Consider the following 21,481-nt stretch of genomic DNA (forward strand, 5'->3'; position numbering starts at 1 on the left):
CCATTACTAAAACACCAGTCTCTGTGCATGTACTCTTGAGAATATGAGACCTTACCTTCATTCTGAAATCCAGAACTCATGCAGGCTGGAAGTCCAAAAGGATAGAACCAAAAAGGAAACTTTTGTTGTTGAGCTGTCTCTCACTTTCCTGCGGCCTGAGTGACCGCCATAGATGTTGCAATGTCATAGAAAATATTTAAGTTTACGAAGCTAAGTATGGTGACTCAGTCTTCCCTCAGTGACAACTTCCACACTAAAGACTGTGGAAGTTGTCATGTTAGATTTTCGAGTACCTGACCTGCCCTTCAGCACTGAAATTATCTCTGTTCACCAGCTGATTTATTTGTGACCCTCTGAGCGGTTTGTGTTTTTTGCGCCAATGCTTTTGTAATTCCTTAATTTTCTGCTATCCGTTATGCTGGGTGGGGGAAAAAAAAAAAGTATAATGTTTCCAAATCAGAAAAAAACATATTCATCTAAGAAAAACCTGCTCTACATTTGTCCCTAATTTTGTCCAGATCATATTGCTTGTGGGTGCTTAACTTTGTATTAAGCTTTTTATTTTCTGTCTAATTTCAGACTTTAATTAACATTTATTATTTCACAGCTAGTAGGTGCACAAATGGAAGCGATGTTGGTTCATGATGGTTAAAGTAGCAGGTTAAAGGTCTTTAGAGCCTCCTCTGTTTCTCCCGGATTGTCTACGTAGCCGTCTTTCAGGAATTTCAGCTATGTGAGCCAGTGCTTCCATCTGGGCTCTCTCTCTCTCTCCGTTCTGCATTTTAAGACCAGTGGATGGCATAAATAGAAGAAAGCCACTGAACTATATAGAGAGATTAAACTGTGTCGGGCATGATAAATAAGGCTCTCATGTCCTGTAGTGTCCTTAAGAACAAGAAGCCAGAACTGAGGGGCCGTTTCCAGGCATGTTGCTGCACAATCGTTGCCGGGGTGCTTCAGGATTTAGCCAGAACCCCCTTTGAAAATGCTCTCAGCGCACAGCGAGGACTTCAGCCCAGTAAAGGACACCAACTGGGCTCAGGAGTGGACCACTCAGCACGTTTCACCAATACTGTAGCATTATTTAACACTGTTTACTGCAGATAATGCAGCAAATTTGGAGTCATTATGGTAATTTGATATCTTACATTAGGGACTCGCCAATAAGATGAGCTATTGGTTTAGTACGGTCATTATGTGCTTAACTTCTGGTGATACCGCTGGAGTGTGCGCTGCTAAACGTCATTATCTGAACCTGGAGGAGGAGGAACAAAATCCACTGTTTTGGAAACACTGTAAAATAAGAAATCATGCTAAAATGAGGGAACTCCGCCGCAGTATGCAGACATTCTTGTTTTTCATCCTGGTTGATGAAACAATCTTAGGAATCCAGGGTGTACTGAGTTTACCGCGTCTTATAATACCAGCAGCAGGAAAAGACTACGCGTTTTGCTAAAGAATGACGTCTAGACAATACTCTGTGTGTGCGCAGATTAGTATATTTATAACCCTGATGACCTTCTGTAGCCGGCTGAACAGATGGGAAGCAGGAGGAACTCTTTCTTGTCACAAATGCACTTATGATAATTTTCTCTTGGTGTGTTTTCAGAAGAGAATTTCTGCTGATATTGAAAAAATTATTTTCTAATCGTGAAACATCTAAATGATCGGATTCCTTGATCATCTAAATGATCGGATTCCTTGATCATCTAAATGATCGGATTCCTCGATCATTTAGATGTTTGTCTTGCAGTTAAGCACAAACCTAGATTTGAGATTATCCAAATTTGCCCCGATATGGGGGGAAAAAAGCCACAGATAATTTTGTTTAAGAAAACTGGTCTAATCTAAGTAGGAGGATGTTTTGTGGCCAAATATCTACAACATTAAAAATGGAGGAATAATCTAGAATCCAAATGGTCAAATTTAAAAACTGTTATTGAAGTGTTGTGTACTGGGCCTGAAACGATTAATTGTGATGAATCAATTATTGAAATGTCAACTTATTTAGTAACTTAGCCCTTTTGGGTGTCTAGTCCATCATACAAGCAAAATCATCTGATTCTTATTGTAAACCAAATTATTTAATCATCTGTTATTTAAATCAACTCTTTCTGTGCCGACAGGAGCCACCAAAAAGATGCAGTTGTGCTTATTTTATTTTATTTTTTAAAGTTTTGACAAAATGTCATTCTAGTGAGTTTAATGAGACGCGGTTGCTTGTCAGAACCCTCACTGACAAACCTCCTGCGTTCGGAGTATTACTCAACATTATACGACCATTCAGTACAGAATCACCCTCAGAGAGGCTCAACAACAACATAGCCAAATGTTGGTGAATTTTCTCTCAGTGATCATTATCGGACCCTGAGCCTGGTCCCTCCAGCTTCCACACTGGGCCGGAGAGTCTCCGCTTGTTTCATCCAAAGAGCACAGAGGTCAGCGGTCGACAAGTAACAATGGACCTCAGCTCGGGGAGGGACAGAGAGGGTCACTGTTGAGAATGAGATCACATTTACTGAGCATTTGTTTTTCACATGTTTGTGTGTGTGTGTGTGCGTGTGTGTGTGAGGGGAAAATCAAGGTAGCTAGCAAACCTGCTTTATGCTGTAAGAACGTTGGTGGTCTGAGGGTAGAAGACCACCAACATTCTTACTGCCATTTAATTTTCAATAAAAATCTGATTTTATAGATATATATTTTATTTATTTGTAATAGATTTTATGTATTACATCCAAAATGAATATTGCTGTTATGGCCGACATTGTATCGAGGGGTGTCCACTTTTCCATTTCTGATATGGTATTGATAGCACACCTGGGCCATACCGATATTGACCCGATTCAATATCAGGCATACTTTTACTGCTTAATTTGCAGTGTGGAATGTTGGAAAAGACTTGATCAAGTGATGTTGATCAAACAGAGATCAATAATCAACAATAGGTATAATAACTGAGCCATTTATTATTAGCCAATGGGTCTTCATGTGGGACACAAGCGCTACTGAATAGAAATGCTGGGTCAGGCTAAATGCTGGAATACTGGAGATTGAAGAATTTAGATCCAAGCCAATATAATCAGATACTTGTTTTTTTGGCTAATATGTGACTAATTTCTGATATCAATATTGTATCGGAACACCTCTAATTATAACCGTATGCTGATGTTTATATATTTAATCCTTTTGACACCTTGAAGAAAATTGTAAACCCCGCTGACTTCACCAGTGGCCCGCAGCTTTCAACTCCCCACAATCCTTTGCTGCATCACCATTAGCACTATTACATGACCAAGCAAATACCATATGATCAAACTCTTTCCTCCCTCACCAGAACCAAACAGCAACAAGATGGTAATAAATATCTGTTGTTATCTCCACAGTTTTATTTATACCGATACCAATGTTTAAAAAAAATTACTATTGGACGATACCAATGTTGGTGTTAATATTGTAAATCATTAATTCTTAGATTTTGCCTGATTAAGAACTAATTAATTATAATGGGTTTTTTTAGGGCCGCTGATAATGGCATAACAATGCCAGTTCTCCCTCTCAAAGACCAATAACCTTTAATTTAGTAAAAATAAACCCCAACCAATTTTCTCCGAGATCTCATTTCGAGTCTGATTGTTTACATTGTATAATTTTCTCATCAATGGAGTGCTCCGGCTCTCCATTGACTAATTACTGTGCAACCCACGGGCCCCAATTAGCCCGGTCGGACTTGGGATCGATGTCTCGCTGTTTACTCATTCTCTTGGTTTAGCTGCTGAAGGTGCAGCAGAACTCCTCGTCTGCATCTCTTGTCTTGCTTTTGACGAGGAGTGGAGGAGGCGAAGCAAGAGCTAGCAGAGCGCTGGGGTTGTGGATTCCTGCAAATTGTTCGGATGAAGAGACACTCATGTTTCACATGGCTCATCATCTCTCCTCATCTCCTCCACACTCGGTTACACATCACTCTTTTTATTTACCATCACCCTCCTTCCCTTATTCCTCTCTGTTCAACTCCTCTCTTTCTCTCTGTGCCTCAGTTGCATTTGCTTCCCCCAGTTTTCTTTTTTTGTCCCTCTCCCCCAGGTCCAGGATCAGTGGCATCTAATGCTTTCCACTCCGGCTGATTAAGTCGGCACATGTACCCTCTTTACATTATCGCCAGCACACATACACACTGGTGCACCAGCGTCCCCGTGGAGCTAATCAGCCCTTCTCTTAGCACTCTGTCTCTCTCCCTCTCTTACTTTCCGCAACACCACTCCAGACCTAATGAAAAAACATGAGCTTTGAGAAAAACCCAGCCCAGACGGACAGATAGAAGAAACACTTAAAAGAAGGAGTAGCTGCAAATAAAGAGAAAGCAAAGGAGATATAAAAAAGACCAGTCTAGGGATGCAAACTGTTTCCAGACGATTCGAGGCTCAATCTTGGATATAACCGAAACATTTCAAATGCAGATTCACTCGTTTAGCAGCTAAATGCTGACAGTTGCCAAATATAGCCAAATGGACGGGTAGCACCGTGACACACCTTGGTATTGCATAGCTTCAGTCGCATCTGTATTGACTGAGATGTGTGTGTATATCAAAAAAGAGAAGTGCCACATTGAGTGAATGATTTGGAACAAACATCTGCCGTGCGTCCGAATGACAACGTGGCGAAGGGAAAGAAAAAGGGCAACCGGCACCCGATTACAAAGATGAAGACTTCCTTCAGGAGCTTCCCTTGCTTCGGCGGCCTAATGAGAAGCTGTTCTGTAGTTACCAGGTGTGAGAGCTGGCAGCTCATAATGTCCTGTGGAGATGAACAAAAAGGATGCTGGGGAAAGAGGAGGAGCTCAAGAAGAGACAGAGACACGCGGAAGAAACCGAAGGGATCCAAACCCAAACGGAAAAGCAGACCTGATGCGAACGATCAATTCAAATGTGTGCGTGTATTGATGGTTTGCGCTTGAGAGACTTGCTGTGTTACCTGCATGCAACGAGCGGAGACACTGAATCCTTACGATAAGCTGGGGGGACCTGAACATGCGTCGGCTCAAATCGATCTCCATTAAAGCGGAGAACGGCGAGAGGCAGCCAAGCTGTGGGGCTCTGGTCAGATCGTATTGCCCGCCTTGAGATCTCGTATAAATTAAAGGGGTTTATTCATCAGCTGCTGCTTGTTGACAGTCAAGACAGGTTTTTTCAGAAGACTTTGGAAGGTGTTTGGATACATGTTCAATCACCTTAACTTTAATATCCCTAAAGAAAATTTATGGAAATTAGTTAACTTCAGTTAGTAAATTCAGTCTACCTGTGTATAATTTAGGGTGTTTTCACACCTGATAGTCCAGTAGACTGTTCAATTGGGGACCAAAATTGTAACGTTTGTCATATTTTCAAATGCTGCAGTTCAGTTTCACACAGAAATAACCCAAACCCTTTGCAATACCTGCTCACCTCCTCGCCTCTGGTGGCGCTGCATCAAGAACTACTGAAGGAAACGACATAAAAACTTCCAAAGAAGACATGTGCGCAGATTCCTTTGTCACAAAAAGCAAACAAAAATGGAGACATCAGATTTTAGAGGTTGTAGGATTTCTTTTTTGTCTTTCTCAAAAGACTACAAACCATTTTTTTCACTACCGCTAGACTCTCGCATTTATGTAGTTTACATTTATCCAGATTTTCTTGCGCTATAATCCACTTCCTGCTTTTGGAGCGATCTCCGGTTCGCTTGGCATCCAAATATGAATTCGGACCTTCACCAGAGTTCACGTTCATTGAATCAAGAACTACGTTTTTTTGTCGGATGAGAGTTTACAGTTTTGGTTCGCATCAGAGTTCAATTGCGCATTCACACCTCCCCAAACAAACAGAACTTTCTAGGCATCCGAAACAGAGTTTCTTTAAAGCGGACTTAACCGGGCTGCTGTTTCACCTTAAACTATAAAAGTTTCAAACAAATTTAGGGTTTATAAAATTACTTTCCAAGTTGTGAACCTCAATATTATCATCATCTGTATTAAAAAAGTTCATGTTTGGTTGAATGCCGGCGTTTGCCATCCAGAAGTAAACGGTTTCAGTGTTGTGTGAAGTCGGCCATGCCAAGGGCGGTGAAAGGTCTCTGTTCCTGCTCTGACTCTACTGTATTATTACAGCGTTTGCATTGCGACGCGCATGAACTTGACTGGGACCTGCAGTGTAAATTAATACAACCTCGTCATGCTGCAAATTCCTCCATAGCGATACAAATAGAAACTTGAAAAGGGCTCATTTCCCATGACTAATCTACAAGAAAAGTCTTCCTGAAAGAGGGGAAAAAACACTCTCTGTTTCGGGGCTCTTGGGCACTTGGGATATTCATTTATTTAAGGGGAATTTACATGGAGTTTGTTGTTTGGGAGGCATGTGCATGTTGCAAATGCACAGCTAAACAAAAGATATGAACAAATATTTGCAAGCAGCAAGAAATGGAGCAAGTTGAGCAAAAAGCCGAGCTCTCTTGCATCGGTCTAATGTCTGAAATGACAAAGAAAACAAAAAAACCCGAGTTCTTTGTGCTCTCCTGCTGCCCTCGGCACATTCCCTCTCAAAGAGATGGGTCGTTTCACTCGTTCTCAGTGTGTTCAGGTGAATGTAACTTCCCTCAGTTACCCAAAAGGCTACTTCTCCTCCCCATCCTCAGCGGTCGACTGAACCTCTAGAAAAATCGAGACGAAGCGCCACCTTTCATTAATAAAACTCATGCCGTGTTCGCTTTGAAGTTCTAATTTATGCTCCAATAAACTTTGTCGCAGCCTCACAGAACGACTTTCTTTGTAAAAAAAAAAAAGATTTATTGACGATCTTATCGGAGCGTGCCGCCTCTTGTGCCTCGATGGGCGGCGTTGTTTGAAACTCTGTGGTTTGGCAAAGCACCGCCCTGGCTTTTCTTCTAAACGTCACATGTTCTCAGGGGATTTGCTCATGTTTGTCTTGCACATAGGTACTCTGGTAGAAAATAGTTTCCACAAAATGAATTTTCCTGCTATTTTAAAGTTACTAAAAACCTGTGTTTTGATGCTTCCTGAGAACAATATGTGCCATATTAAAAGATGGAATGGGAAATTTAATATGCATTTCTAATCATTCAATTAATCTAACCCAAAAAATAAAAACCATACACACACATATTGACTAAAAAAAATGGCAGCAACACCAATGAATTTGCAATCTGCTCGGTAAAGTACTGATTAATAACATAGAACAAAATCAGCCTCATGAGTTAAAACTAACTCAAGCCAAACATTTATCAGAGTTATACCGGCTACCCACAAGTTAAAAAGAACAGCATTTATTTATTTCGTAATATTAAGCTCTAAAATCCAACTTTAATCTAATTAAGGGAAGAACTTAAAACCTAGAAGCAAGGCTTTTTTTGTTGTTGTATACAACCAAAGTGCTTTACAGGACATCAAAGAAAATAATAGCAAGAACCTTTTAGTTTTGCTAAAAAAAAAAAAAAGAGAGAGACCTTCATATCATAAGGGCTCAAAAGCATTTTATATATAAAAAAAGAAGTCAAACTGTAAATTCAATCTCACACTTAAATCACTCAGCTGTGATCTTGTAAACCGTTGACTGGAGTCTTTGATTAAAAGCTGCACTAAACTGTGTTTTCGTTTGTGCTTTAAAGGAGCTTTGATTTACTATACCGCTTGTGTCCATCGCCCTCGCTCATGCCTGTAATTCACACCGTCTACTATGAAAGTTGAAGCTGGCTGATTTTTTTTGAACTCTTGTGTTTAGCTCGCAGAGCTTCATGCAGCCTGCAGTAAAAATCGATGTGTTGAGAAGCAGAGCTAGTTATTGTTAGCAGTTGTCCAAAAGGGCTTCCAGGCAGAAACCAGCCGCTTTTAACTCTAGGAATCTGCTGCTGCTGCCGCTGCTGTTGCTGTTGTTGTTGTTGACTGTGTAGCTCAAAAGTTCAAATGTAAAATTCTAATAAAAGTAGGAACCTATTTCCTAAAAAGCAGATGCATTCAATCGTGTCAACATTTTGTTTTAATTCTTCCTGTTAGTAGGAAGTTATTCAGTTTAGCTAATGCTACTTAGCCTTGTTTATTTTGGATTTGTTGGTTTTTTTTCTTTTGACCACAACGTAGTAATATTTGGCTTTTATTTTTATAATATTTATGATTCTATTGATTTTTACCACAAATCTGTGATGGTATTTTTTTAATGAAGTGATGAAATTCTCTCTGCCGTTTCTTTGAGAACAAGTTTCTTTACAATCTTTTTTTTTTTTTTTTTTTTTTTTTGAATAGTAAATCATGTTACTTAATTGCTTTCCAACTCTTCCAGTCTTATAAACCAAGTCCTTGCAAAGTGCAGCATATATGTTTCTACAACACGGCATTGTTTTTGTCATCACTTTCTTGCCAATCTTACCATTGATTGGAGCTCAGTGATTTGGGGCTCTTATGTTGCATAACTGAGCCAAATAGCTAAAAAAAATGTAGCTAACCTTCATCCGGTCTGTTAATACTACTTTAGCCAACTGTCAGCATGTTGGCTAACACTCTACAAAACATGCTGAAGGTTTACTAAACCAATATTGGCTAACATTCAAGAGGTTAGCCAATACTACTTTACTCAACCTTCAGCCAATAGCAACTACTTTAGCTAATCTAAAAGTTGTGACTTTTGTCTTCCTTGTACTTCATTTGAAACACCAAACTGTCACTGAAAATAGCTAATTTTGAGTGGTCTTCACTCAGAAATTGCTTCCACACTGAAGAGTGTAATTATTATGACCTGATGTTGCTCAGGTTTGAGCTTTTTCTTATCAGAAATGGATCAAACCTTTGGGTTTCTTACTGAATAGTTGCTTGCCAGGGTCAGTAAAGCTGAAAAAAGTTTGATTACTGTCAACAAGCAGTTCCCCTCTTTATTTTCCATGCATATATATTAGATCTTATAGTGTTAGAAGTTGCTTTAATGTGTTGAAATAAAATACAGTGGAGGATATTCCCAACACCTTTGACTTTTCATTCTTTCACACACAGTAAGCTGGACTCTGATTTTATTGGCCTCCTCATTTAGGTGGAAGAATTAAAACTTTGTTTTCCTGGAAATTGCAAACAGTCTTATCAGAATCTGATCCAATGCTTTTAAAAGTACAATCATAAGATGGTTTTTATAGTAGAGAAATATCATAAAAGTCCTAACCTAAAGATCACAGGCACTCTGCAACAGGTTACACAGAAGTACTTGTCAGAGTTGGAACATTGTAGGATCTTCTAGCGCTCCGTCTGGCTCTGATGTCTGGGGCTGCCGGTTTTTATAGATTGACATTTCTGGACCCCGAAGTTGAATTTTTCCTCCCCGGTCTGTGAATGACTGACACCTGAACTTCTCCTAACACTTCTCCAGAGAACAGAAAGTCAGGAGGTTTTATTTTTTTATCTTCCCCCCCCCCACTTTGCCGTCTTTCTTAAGTTTAAATTTCATTTGATTTTTCTTGCAGGTCTGTATTGTAGCAATGCTTTGCTCTGCTTTTGACCAACTTGTTTTGCTTGTGCGTGTTTGTGCTGCAGATCTGATCCACTGCACCAACGAGATGAACGTCAACATTCCCCAGCTGGCAGACACTCTTTTCGAGAGAACAGCCAACTCAAGCTGGGTGGTGGTCTTCAAAGCCCTCATTACCACCCACCACCTCATGATGTACGGCAACGAGGTACGGGACACACACACACACGTACAGAAACCCACACACACAAACCCCTCCAGGGCCGTCTGTGCAGGCTACATCAATAAGCAGAGTTATTACTCTACTCTGTCTGGCATGTTCGTAAATACAAACTCATTAGAATGTTTTATTCATGTCCGCGTCGTCGGTTTGATCAGAAGGGAAGCCGACGTGTGTGGGATCGAGACGGCACGCGGAGCAACCGAGGACGCACGCGACGGACACAAAGCTCGGCATGATTGAAACGGCTCTGGAGTGCGCAGAAATTAATTGGCTCAGTGCGAGCTAAAGGCAAGATGAGGAGACGGGGATGGAAGCAAATGAATAATCAAACGAATTAGCTTCACAAAAAAAAAAAACATTGCTGGAAAGATAGACGAACTCGCCGCCCTCTCTGTAATCTGACATGAAAATGCAGCTACATGGTCTTTCCTTATTTGTCTTCCTTACTCTGCAGTGCGTAGAGAAAGTCTTCACACCTCTTGAGCAATTTATTTTGTCTGTTTCCAACTAGGAATGCACGACACCCACCTTGATTGTCCTTGGTATTAGTTATCTTTTAACGTATCGATCAGATAAATCTCTGCTGGTATAAACAACCGACCTTTAATTTTTGATCTTTTCGTCATCTGTTTCTGTTGACTTTTTTTAAACCCAACGGTGTCGAAACGCTTGTGAAAAATATATAAATAATATCTGTAAATATTGGTTGTTGTCCATAACAGCTATTTTAGTGTCAGATGTTGATTTTGGCCCAAATTTTCATATTGATGCTTCTCTGGTTGCAATCACAAACGTTTTTGTTAAAATTCCCATTTTAGGCGACAGACCAACGCTGCTGACACGGCGACAAACAATTATTTCAGTATTCAATTATTCTATCAATTATTTTTGACAAATAATGGATTAATCATGTAATCATTTAATTAAAGCTTTTTTTGTTCAAAATTAGAAATACATAAAAAATGGAAATAAACAAATTCAATTCCTTTTTAATAAAGAAAATAAACATTTTACTGCCTGAAATGCAATAACATAACATTTCTTTTTGTGTATTTTTGATCTTCTGTAACAAATTAAATATATGTTTTGTACAGTTTTGCCTTAAGTACTGCTGTGTGAGTAATCTTTTAAAATCTTTTTTTGCACAAATGGCGTTTCGAATCTTTATCCTCCAGTTTACGATTAGTCAATCACTAAATTAGTTGATATGCCAGTAACCGATTAATCATGAGTAATGTGATTAATTGTTTCTGCTCTAGCTTAAATAAAATCCAGTAGAACTACGGGTGCACCGATTGCAGAGTTCTGGCCGATCACCGATGATCGGTACTGATATTATAAAATGGAAAAAGCCTGACCTGCCAGTTTTGAGAGATACTGATATTTCAAACTGTTTTTGTTTTTGCCTGAAAAGTTGCTAAACGTATAAACAGAATCTCTTGTTCTTAACCCCTAAAAACAGCCTGTAAAGGAGATGTTTGCATTTTTTTATTATTTTCTAATTCATTCAAAGCAGACGTTGATCTTCACATTACATATTCCAGTTTGCATTTTTAGCGATCTTCAAGTTTGCAGCCGGTTAATTGTTCAAGTCGCTCCCGTTGAGAGACGACAGGTTTCGCATAATGTGCCTTTTACACGATGTCAACTTTAATATTCAGATGAATTTGTGCCCACTGTGGTGTTCTAGTGGTTATAGTGGCTCGTTTCTGTGAAAACTCGAGTGGAAGCTCGACGCTGCTTTGTCGTTTGTCATCCTGAGTCGTCTGAGCGATTTGCAGACGATCCTGTTTAATCGCCATAAGCCTGTATTGTAAATCAGAGCGCTTCCCAACCAGGTAGGGGGTGCCAGAGCTCGCCCAACACTCAACTTAATTCAGGGTCAAAGAGATGACTCCGGCAGAACACACACACCTTGCTGTTGACACTGCGACACACCGTTTCACCCAGACAGACCAAACACAGTCGTGCTTTTCAGCGTTTATCGTCAACCACCTGCTGGAGTCAGTGAGTGGAATAAAAGTCTGTCGCAGCCGAGCAACAGCCAGCAGTCACAACACATCACACGCCTGCTTCTTGGAACTATCGAAATTTCCCCGTTCCACAAACGGGGAAATTTCGCAAAAACCATCAAGTGCTGCTGCAGACATGCATACAAGCTTGCAAGTAAAGAGCAATATTTTCCAAGTACAGAATGAATGGATTAATTAAAAACGGTTGGGAACTGATGGAACGATGCTGACTGTGACTTGCCTAGACGGTTTTGGAGACGCAAAGCATTCCGGTCTTAGTGAGCTGTAGATATTCTTTGATCTGTTTGGACTTTATTGCGTTTATCTGTATCAGCCTGTGCTGGCTTGTCAGCAGGGTGGCTTTCTCAAATAAGATTTTGCTGGAAAATAGACATAATTAGATTCCTCTGAATGTCCGACTATCTCCTTTGAAGGAAGCCCATTGTGCAGGAGGTTTCTATTCCGACAGTGTGACTCACTGAATGTAAAACCACTGAATCAAGCCTGGCGATTGGCCGTTTATATTAATACATCCTTTCTTCTGCCTTCGGTGGCTTACTGTATCGAAAATCCCCCTTTTGGGATTAGGAAACGGCCCACAACAAAGTGTCACTGAAGTTGAGCTAAAGCTCAGACCGACTGCAGTAGTTTTTACTGATGAGGCTTTCATCACCAAGCTCATTTCTGGGAAACTGCTGCAAAGTAAATGGGTAAAATGAACTATCAATTAATTAATCAATCAATCAAACTTTATTTGTGTAGCACATTTCAGCAGCAAGGCATTTCAAAGTGATTTACATCAAATCAAACACAAAAACACAATGCAACATAGAATCAACAATAAAAACATAACATTAAGTCAGATTCTCAAATACAACTCTAAAGTTTTCTGGAAGTTTGTTCCAGATTTCTGGTGCATAGATGCTAAATGCTGCTTCTCCTCATTTGGTTCTGGTTCTGGGCATGCAGAACCAGAACCAGAAGACCTGAGAGGTTCTGGAAGGTTGATACAACAACAGCAGATCTTTAATGTATTGTGGTGCTAAACCATTCAGTGATTTATAAACTAACAACAGTATTTTAAAGTATATTCTTTGAGCTACAGGGAGCCAGTGGAGGGACTTTAAAACTGGTGTTATGTGCTCTATCTTCCTGGTTTTAGTCAGAACACGAGCAGCAGCTTTCTGGATCAGCTGCAGCTGTTTGATTGTTGATAGACCTCTGAAGCAAGTGTTTATAATAATCAATTGAGATTTGAAGATAAACGCATGGATGAGTTTTCTAGATCTGGCTGAGACATTAGTCCTTTAATCCTGAAATGTTCTTCAGGTTCTGGTTCTGGGGATGCAGAGCAGAACCAGACACCAGAAACACACAGAGGTCTGGAAGATTGGTATAGGCAACTATCAAATCTGGTTAATGTATTGTGGTGCTAAAACATTCAGTGATTTATAAACTAACCCAGTATTTTAAAGTCTATTCTTTGAGCTACAATGAGCCAGTGGAGGACTTTAAAACTGGTGTTTCAGCTCTATCTTCCTGGTTTTAGTCAGAACTCCAGCAGCAGCATTCTGGATCAGCTGCAGCTGTTTGATTGATTTGTTGGACAGACCTGTGAAAAACGTTACAATAAGTCCATTTCTGAAGAGTTTGTAAACCATGGATGAGTTTCTCTAGATCTGGCTGAGACATTAGTCCTTTGGGACATCTAATAAAAGTTGATTTGATGACCTCAGAGATCGCTCATGTACAGGAAGACTTCAAAGGTCACATAAATCTGGCGGGGCAAGGCCGTTCAGAGCTTTGAAATCAAACGGTAAAACTTTAAAATCAATTCCTCGATGACAGGGTGCCAGCGTAAAGAAGGGCGAGTTGAAGTCGTCGTTGAGACCGAGGGACATCATAAACATGAAGTCCAAGATAATGTAAAGTTTATTACAATAATTGAGCCCAGAATTTGCAGACGCTAAATCGGTATGTTAAAAAAAAAAAGATTTAACGCCAGTCAATCTGAAGTTGAAAAAACTTCCAGTCATGCTAATCTTTCTTGTGATCGACAGAAGAGTGTAGCACTTTAGGAGCCATCCGACAGGCAGTGTGCAGCTGAAGGAACGGTACGATAAAGTTTAGAAGATATGACATTTTTTTAAAAACCTGGTAGAAAGACCTTGTTTAATGATTATCAACAGTGATCATAAGCACTCTCAACTGTTATTTATGAACCTCTAAATGAAAATAACTCATAAATTAAGTTATTTTAGTTTTACAAAACCTAAACCTTTTCTAGACCTGGTTAGCAACAACCTTATTATTATTTTTTTTTTTTTTAAATTTAAAACCTATTTTTGTCTTTTTAACCTTACAACCGTCTTCAGTACAGCCCGGTTCGTGTACTGCTCGGTTCGATACGTTTGGCCTCCAGATTCCTTTCGACGACGGCGGCAGAACTTAAAGAGCGTCGTCCGATCGGCTTGATACGTTTCTGTTTGGAGCTCAAGGCTGAGCTGTACCACCTCCTCCAGACATTATTACCAAACAGGCCTGCAAAGTGAAGTGAAAAGAGAGAGAGAAAAAAAAGAGATACTGCCTGGGATTTTAAGCAACTTTAGTTCTGGGACCTTTATTATTATTTTTTCTTTCTTTCTCTCCCCCCCATTTGGATTTGTTGTATATTTGAACGTCAATCTGATGTCGGTCCGTTTCCCCAAGGAGTGGGTGTGGACACGCCACAGCTCTCCGTTCGTTGTGTGCCAGCCTGCTGAAAACCGGAGATTTGTTACGAGCGCAAACATTACGTAATCCTAACAACCCTCTCCTTCTGATAAGAGATTTTAATCACAAACTGTCAAAACAAAGCAACTCTGCTCTGGTGAAGACCACAAAACAAAAACAGGACAAACCCCAAACGCGATTGAAGTTGCCACACTCAAACAAGCGAGCCTTGAACGCCGACACGCCCCGCGAAGCGCATTCCTTTTAATTTCCTCCAATTTGGAGAAGCATTCCTTCCCCTTTTTTTCGGCGGGGTTCCGCTCCAGCCCACGTTGCGTAACTCTTCCCTGTCCGTTTTATTGCGCCAACATAAATTTCCTCTGAAAAGAGGAAGAGCCGAGTGTGAGATCGTTGCAGCTGATCCAACCGAGCGCCAAAACGGCCCCTACTTTTTTTTTTTTTTTGCTTTCGTCTCAGTTGTTGTGTTGGTGCTCTGAGACCAAGCCGAGCCTTTTGAATGATGACAGATGGATAAGCCGTGATTCCCACAAAACATGGCATCGTCGTGAGCTGTCCCTCTATCCCAGAAAAGGATTGCTCAGACTCTAGAAATTCCTGCAACCGGTTTCTTTTTTTTCTTTTTTTGATAAATGAAATCATGCTAAGTAGGTCACTGCAGCACAGCAGGAAGTGGCTGAGAGGTATTCCCGAACTGTCGGCTGATTTCTCTCCGAATCGTCGCTGCAGATTGAACCTTTTGATTCTGTGTCGCGCTGTGCCTCCACACTGATTGCGGCGCTACGCTAATTGCCTTCTTCGGCGTTCAGCAGCCCGGCAGCTGATAATCGCTGCGTCTTACTGCACTGATTGAGCTGTGATAGGTAATAACTAATCTGCTTTATTTAAGAGAAACCGTTGGGATCCTTTTCTCTTAATCTAGATTTATTGTTTACCTTTTTTTTTTGATTTATTACCTGCTACAGGCTGGCGAATTTAAAGCAACGCCTCAAATATTCCCATTCGCAGCTCAAACTGCTGCATTGTCCAATACAGGTTATTATTTCACTTGGCCTGTTGAAGGTAGATAAGCAAAGCTTTGAATACCAAACGTATATTGTGCAGTTCTATAATCTTGTTCTACAAATTAAAGGCACAAGGCCATGTAAGCATTAATAATTCAGCTGCCACGCGCATTTAAAATGCAATATTTCATCGCCAATGCACTGCTGCTGCACTTATTAAATGTAGGAGCTAACTAAGTGTGCAGTGCAGTAATTGAAAAATCTCGCAGCCTGGGTATGCTGCAGCCGGTTTCTGTTTCAGAGGCCGGTAAGTGATGATTCAGGCCGTGGCATGTTCTCATCAGGCCCGTCAGGACGGCGGTGCTGACCGAGGCTCAGCGGGGCCAGGTGCCCGCGCTCCGTCGCAGCCAGAGCATCCATTATTGTCGAGGCGAAGGGAAAAGAAGCCGGCAGTAAAAATTTCCAAACTGCGGACCCTGGGAATTGGGGCCGACAGACTTTACATTTCCCTTAAGGTGGCGGTTTGTTGAACAAAACGTAGCCCAGAGCTCTGCCTGGTCAACTCTAATGGAAGTAGAGTTCACAAAACGATAACGCAGAAAAGTCGTCATGTAGGCCACAGACGGCTTGTCATGGAGGTGGATGATGAAGCAAAGCACTGGGTTTTTCCCACCAGGGTGTCCATACATTCTTGAGAAGTCTTAAAATCTTACAAATGTAAGTTGCGTTCTGTGACTTTAGGCGAATGCGGCTACCGCTAGCTAACTAGCTGCTTTGTCATGCCTAAAGTGTAAATGTATCCATTTTTTGTGGATATATTTCATGTGCGATGCTACTTTCAATGTGTGTTAAAGCTTGTAAAACATGCAATTTTCTTTTGTACATTTCTGCCATGATACAGCTCTTAAATTTTATTTGCTAAATGGTCTTAAAAAATCTTAAATTTGAATTGGTAAAAGGTGCAGAAACCCAGTCCAACAGTTTGCATAAAAACTTTACTTGGTTGTTCCCTGAAATTACATAGTCATAAACAAAAGAGCCATTAGCATTTAGCATATAGGTCATTAGCAGGTAGCAGATCCTTCTCTAGCCTTTTGTCACGTGAGAAGCTCAAAGCTGCTGCCAAGAGCCACAAAAAGGCCCCAGAAACTTCACAGTTTGGGTTCACTAAATGTTTTTTGTACATTTGTCGCGATATCGTTCTTAAATTTTATTCATAATGGTCATAACAAGGTTTTGAAAAGTCCTGAATTTGAAGTTGTGAAACCTGACTAAAGGCTGTTACAGACACTCTTCGTCAGATCAGATTTTTGAAAAGACGAATGGTCATACGTTTCAGTCTGTAGATTTGCAACACAGAGAAATGCAGGGAGGCTGAATATAAATGCATGCCACACTTTTCACATTTTTATTTATTTTTTTTAAATCCAGATGATGGTAACCTTCCAGCTCCCATCCTTTTCATTATCATTCAGTCCTTTGTGGTCGTCTGTCGCATAAAATCCCCTTCATGAAAGTTTTTCGGTTGTATTGCAAAATCTGAAAAATGAAAGGCCTATGAATACCTGTGCAAAGCTTTGGGAGCTGCTTTCTCTCCTGCTTGGACTACACAGCTGCTTTAAATGCATCCAGTTTCCAGCTCGTGTCCTCTCTAATGTATTCAGCTCTGGGCTTTGGGAAAAAAAAAAAAAAAAAAAAGAATGTGGAGATTTGCCATTCAGAGCAAATAGCAGGTGAATTAAGTTTTAATATCTCGTCTTTGCCTCGGCTGCCGTTTTCGTTAAAAGGTTTTCGGATGGTGATTGGAGTAATGGAGAGTTTTTAGTGGCTGTGTGCGGCAGGGATTGATGCTCGTTTAGTTTCTCACCTGCAGTTTTTTCTCTCTCCCCCTCTAACCTCTCTCTGTTGGGTAACTCCCCGCTGGGACGGCTCGGTCGATACCGTCGACTGCAATTTTACATTTGTGTTGCTATAAACCTTCTCTTCTGCTGCAATCTCACAAGAACGTTGCTGAAGGATCAATTATCGCGTCTTAACTCCCTGGAGTTTTTCGACAGACGGATTAATTTGAGGTTTCCACATGAACTAATGCCTGAAGTTTAAATTGTCCACTAACTACATGGAGGCGTTGCGATGAGAGCCCTGAACTGACTCCTCGTCTGGCCTTTGTGCCAGTTCTTATCGTTTGTCAGCTTGTTCCTGTCCTTCCAAATCCTTATTTTTTTATTTTATTTTTTTAAAATCAAAGACCAGTATGTACCAAAAACAATCCAGCAGGAAACCCCAAACAATGACTGTGAGAGCCATTTTCCAGCCCCACTGCCTTTCTGGCTCCCCCCGAGGGAGCCGTCTGGATCCGTCCCCGGGGACCGTCCGGCGGTCCGAGGACCCGAGTTCTGAACGGGGCCCCCGGAGAGACCGAGGGGAACTAATGGAAAACGGATAGTCAGAGAGAGTGCAGCAGCCAGGAAGATGCCGTGTAAAACAGCACTGGAGATAAGTGCTGGAAGACGAGAGAATCGGGTCGTGTTCAGGTCAATGTTGTTTTAAAATGCTTATTTAAGGCTTAAAAGCACAAACTGTATCCCTCCGCCCCCCCCAATAAAAAAAACTAAATAAATAGTCATGCAGAACAACTTGAATTATTGGAGGCAGATTTAATTTTAGTCATAATTCAGTAATAAGACAGTGGGTCTACTTTCACAGCAATAAAATTAAATGTTTGGGTATTATTACGCCTTAACTTTTACTTCATTCTATCTCCGGATAGAAAGTTCTGATGGAAGAGACGGATGTGAACATGTATTTGATTTGAAAACCTTTAAATCATTACAGGCAAATCATTCTCTGTACCTCTTTCTCTGCTTTCTTTACTGTTGCTTTTGTCTCAGGAGCAACAAGGTCATTCGATTATTATCTGGGTATTGCAAGACCTTTTACCAAATTATTCTTATTGTCGCTACTGTTTGGAAGTCATTTTCTTCATCCCACAGACTGGGTTTTAAGATGGGGGGGGGGGAAGAGACTGAAAGAAGGATCTGTTAACTAAATATCTATAAATCCATTCTTCCAAGTAATAATTCCCATTTCAAAATCCAGAAAAAATAATTATTATTTTTTTAACTCGTCTATTTTTTTTTTTAGCATTGAACTGCCCTTTTAAGGTGACGAGTGACGGCGTCTCAACTGAAAAGCATCATAAAGGGACTTTCTCTGAGACCGCCAAGCTGTGGCCAGCACAAAAGCTGAGATTTCCACATCAATCATTGAAAATCAACAGCTCGGCCTTCGCTTAAGCCTCCAGTTTTGACCAACACCTTAACTTCCAGCTGATCCCGAAGGAGTAACATTTCAGGCTTCTCCCTAAGCTTTCACGTGAAGAGAAACCTTCACAGCTTTCTGTTTTTTTGTTTGTTTTTTCTCACTTTGCTTAGAGACCGCCTAAATCTTCCGCAGACCTTAATGTACCCTCTCACACAATGCTGTGAAACCCTTTTTTTTCTTTTTTTTTTTTTTTAAATGAGTTTGTTTTCAAGGGCATGCTGGAAAAAACAAAAAAAAAAAAAGAAAAAACTACTACCCATCATCCTTTTCTTCCTCTGTGCAGAGCAGTTCTAAGTGCCAGAAGGGGGAAATTACAGTGTGATTGATTGCGACTCGGTGCATAAGGAATCAGGATAGAGAGCTGTGGTTCTTTACGTCCAAACCTGGGAAAGGCGGCGAGTGAGATGGAGGGTGGGATGTGTAAGGGGACGCGAGGGGAGACTGGCACGGTCGGGCGAGGACACCGGCAAAACCGCTGACGACGGCAGGACGCGGCGCTTTTCTTTCTTGTCCCACAAAATGTTTCCGCGGGAGGGGTGGGGGGAAAGGAAGGGGAGAATAAAAAAAAAAGTGAATTTAGGCAGAACACTGGTCGCTGTGAAAGTTGCAGCCCATTTGTTTCGCTGACGTCACAGGAGCACCGTCATCGCCGCACTCCCTCTGCACCTTTTTTTATGGGGGGGGGGAGGGTGGGAGGAAAGTGGGATTGGGGGGCACAGGCAGAGGGACAGATTAAAATGAAAATTGTGCGTTTTGTAGGTGTCCGAGTGGAAGAACGCAAGGAGGGAATAAATAGATGTAGAAAGTGCTGACGCAGGCGCTCCCAGCCAAAGGAGGATGTTGTTTGCTTGAGCCGGCGTTCAAAGGAGGTCACCGTGACTCTCGGCAGCGGTCGCCGATGGTAATTGGGAAAAGCTTAAACGGTGTCGTCGCACACATGTCTGGCGTCCACCGCTGGAACGCAAACGGAAGCGACAGAAGAGGGTGGACGTAAAGATACCTGCTTTTTAACTTCAGAATATCCTGCCTTTACCAAGTGAAAACTTCATCAACTGTCACACTTCTAATAAAGCCACATAAGGAAGAAAACAGATTATTATTCAATGATGGAATAATTATCTTTTTTTGTTTTTGTTTTCTGCTCCGTTCCCACTGAGCTCAGCAGGCGCCACAGGATATTAGCCTGCTGGGTCCTACAAGCCAAACAGATTGTCCCAGTCAGAGGGACTTGCATACTGGTTTTGCATTTGCTTCTTGAAATGGGCAACTTCTAGTGCAAAGAATTTGTGCCATGCACAAAGATATATATATATATATACATTTTGCATTTAGGGTAATAATCAAAAAGCCTTCTTCCCAAAATTCCTCTAGTGGAATATTTTGAGCTTCATCTAATTACAACTCTTTAAAAAAACAAAAACCCTCTTTAAAACGCCTTTTGTTGTCCAATTATTAAACAGTTAGTGCAAAAAAAAAAAAATCAATTATTCTTACTTAAAAAGGGAGCTGAATCATTTATTTGCATCTATTAATGTAATTCTAATCTTGTTTTTTTTAAAAAAAGGCTTCAGGGGTCAAATGTAAAACCTGAAGAACTTTGCAATTTAAAAACGATCAGATTACTTGATTAATCTTCCAAATAATCGATTACTAATATATTTGTGTGTTGCCTTCCTATTCAAAATAGTGACGCAGCTCTCCTGTGCTCCATGTGAAAACCCAGTAACAGACACAGATGTATTTTGTCTTAAAAACGACTTAATAGTGACATTTCCTCCTCCCCCAGCCTAAATGCTCCACTCTCTGTTGATCCGTTTTGGTTTTATCCAACACCTTTCACTTATCTCGGTATCTCTGACGGGAAACATTTTTGCTGCTTCTTATTTTCCATATCTTTACTTCTCCCGCAGTGAACCCCGCTGTGGCAGGCGGGGGGCCGGTGCTGCCAGTGAATTAATAATGACGCTCGGACTAATCCACAGAATGTGGAGTGTTTCCAGTCATGTAGGGCAGTGTGAATTCTATTTCAGAAGTTATGGGGGTGTTTTTACTCTCAAAGTGCTCTTCGTTTCATGTTGGGTTTTTGTTTTTTTGTAGTTGTAGGCTCGACTTGTGAGACGTTACGATTCAAGGCTGTCCTCAAGTGTCAGGTTTAATTAGAAGAACACTAATTAGCTCTGTGGGTAGCGCTAGTATCCATAATTGAACCCAAACCTTTAAATCTACTGTACCACTGTATTCCTTCTGTGGTTAATTACCAAAACTGGCATGTTTTTGTAGGATTGCAGAGGACAGCATAGTATTAATTGAAACAAACAAACAAATCTTTTTCAGCTCAGAAGTTCAAACGGGGGCAAGCATATTCGTCGCATCAACAAAGAATGTCGTGGAGCGTGACTTGCTACCTAAAAATACTTAAAACACCTAAAAGATAGCATTTTGATTGGGATATGGCGCTGCAAGTTGAAACTGCAACAAATGCAGTTTCATAGCCACAGTGTTGTGGTTCACAAACTGGTTCGCTCTTTAAACCAGCACAGGACCCATTTAGGTTTCTTCTGCTAAGCGACCATGTCATACAAAGTTGTTTGTGTTTTTTGGAAAGCAGCTGAAGTTCTTTGTGATTTAACGTAGAAGATTCTTGACGCAGCCGAGAAAAAGCAACTCACGTGAACAGTTGCTGCGCTGGAGCTG

At 40.8% G+C, this 21,481-nt stretch overlaps 1 protein-coding gene across 4 annotated transcripts in view; it reads left to right on the forward strand.

Moving 5' to 3' along the window:
- The window catches only part of si:ch211-200p22.4 (phosphatidylinositol-binding clathrin assembly protein), a 97,801-nt gene that overhangs the window by 18,384 nt on the left and 57,936 nt on the right, over positions 1-21,481 (forward strand). For all 4 annotated transcript variants that reach the window (XM_044096982.1, XM_044096984.1, XM_044096983.1 and 1 more), the window contains exon 2: positions 9,560-9,702. In XM_044096982.1, the coding sequence (XP_043952917.1) occupies positions 9,560-9,702 (143 nt within the window). The remainder of the gene's footprint in view (positions 1-9,559; positions 9,703-21,481) is intronic.

Source organism: Gambusia affinis, linkage group LG18 (assembly GCF_019740435.1).
Source record: "Gambusia affinis linkage group LG18, SWU_Gaff_1.0, whole genome shotgun sequence".
Taxonomy (NCBI): Eukaryota; Metazoa; Chordata; class Actinopteri; order Cyprinodontiformes; family Poeciliidae; genus Gambusia; species Gambusia affinis.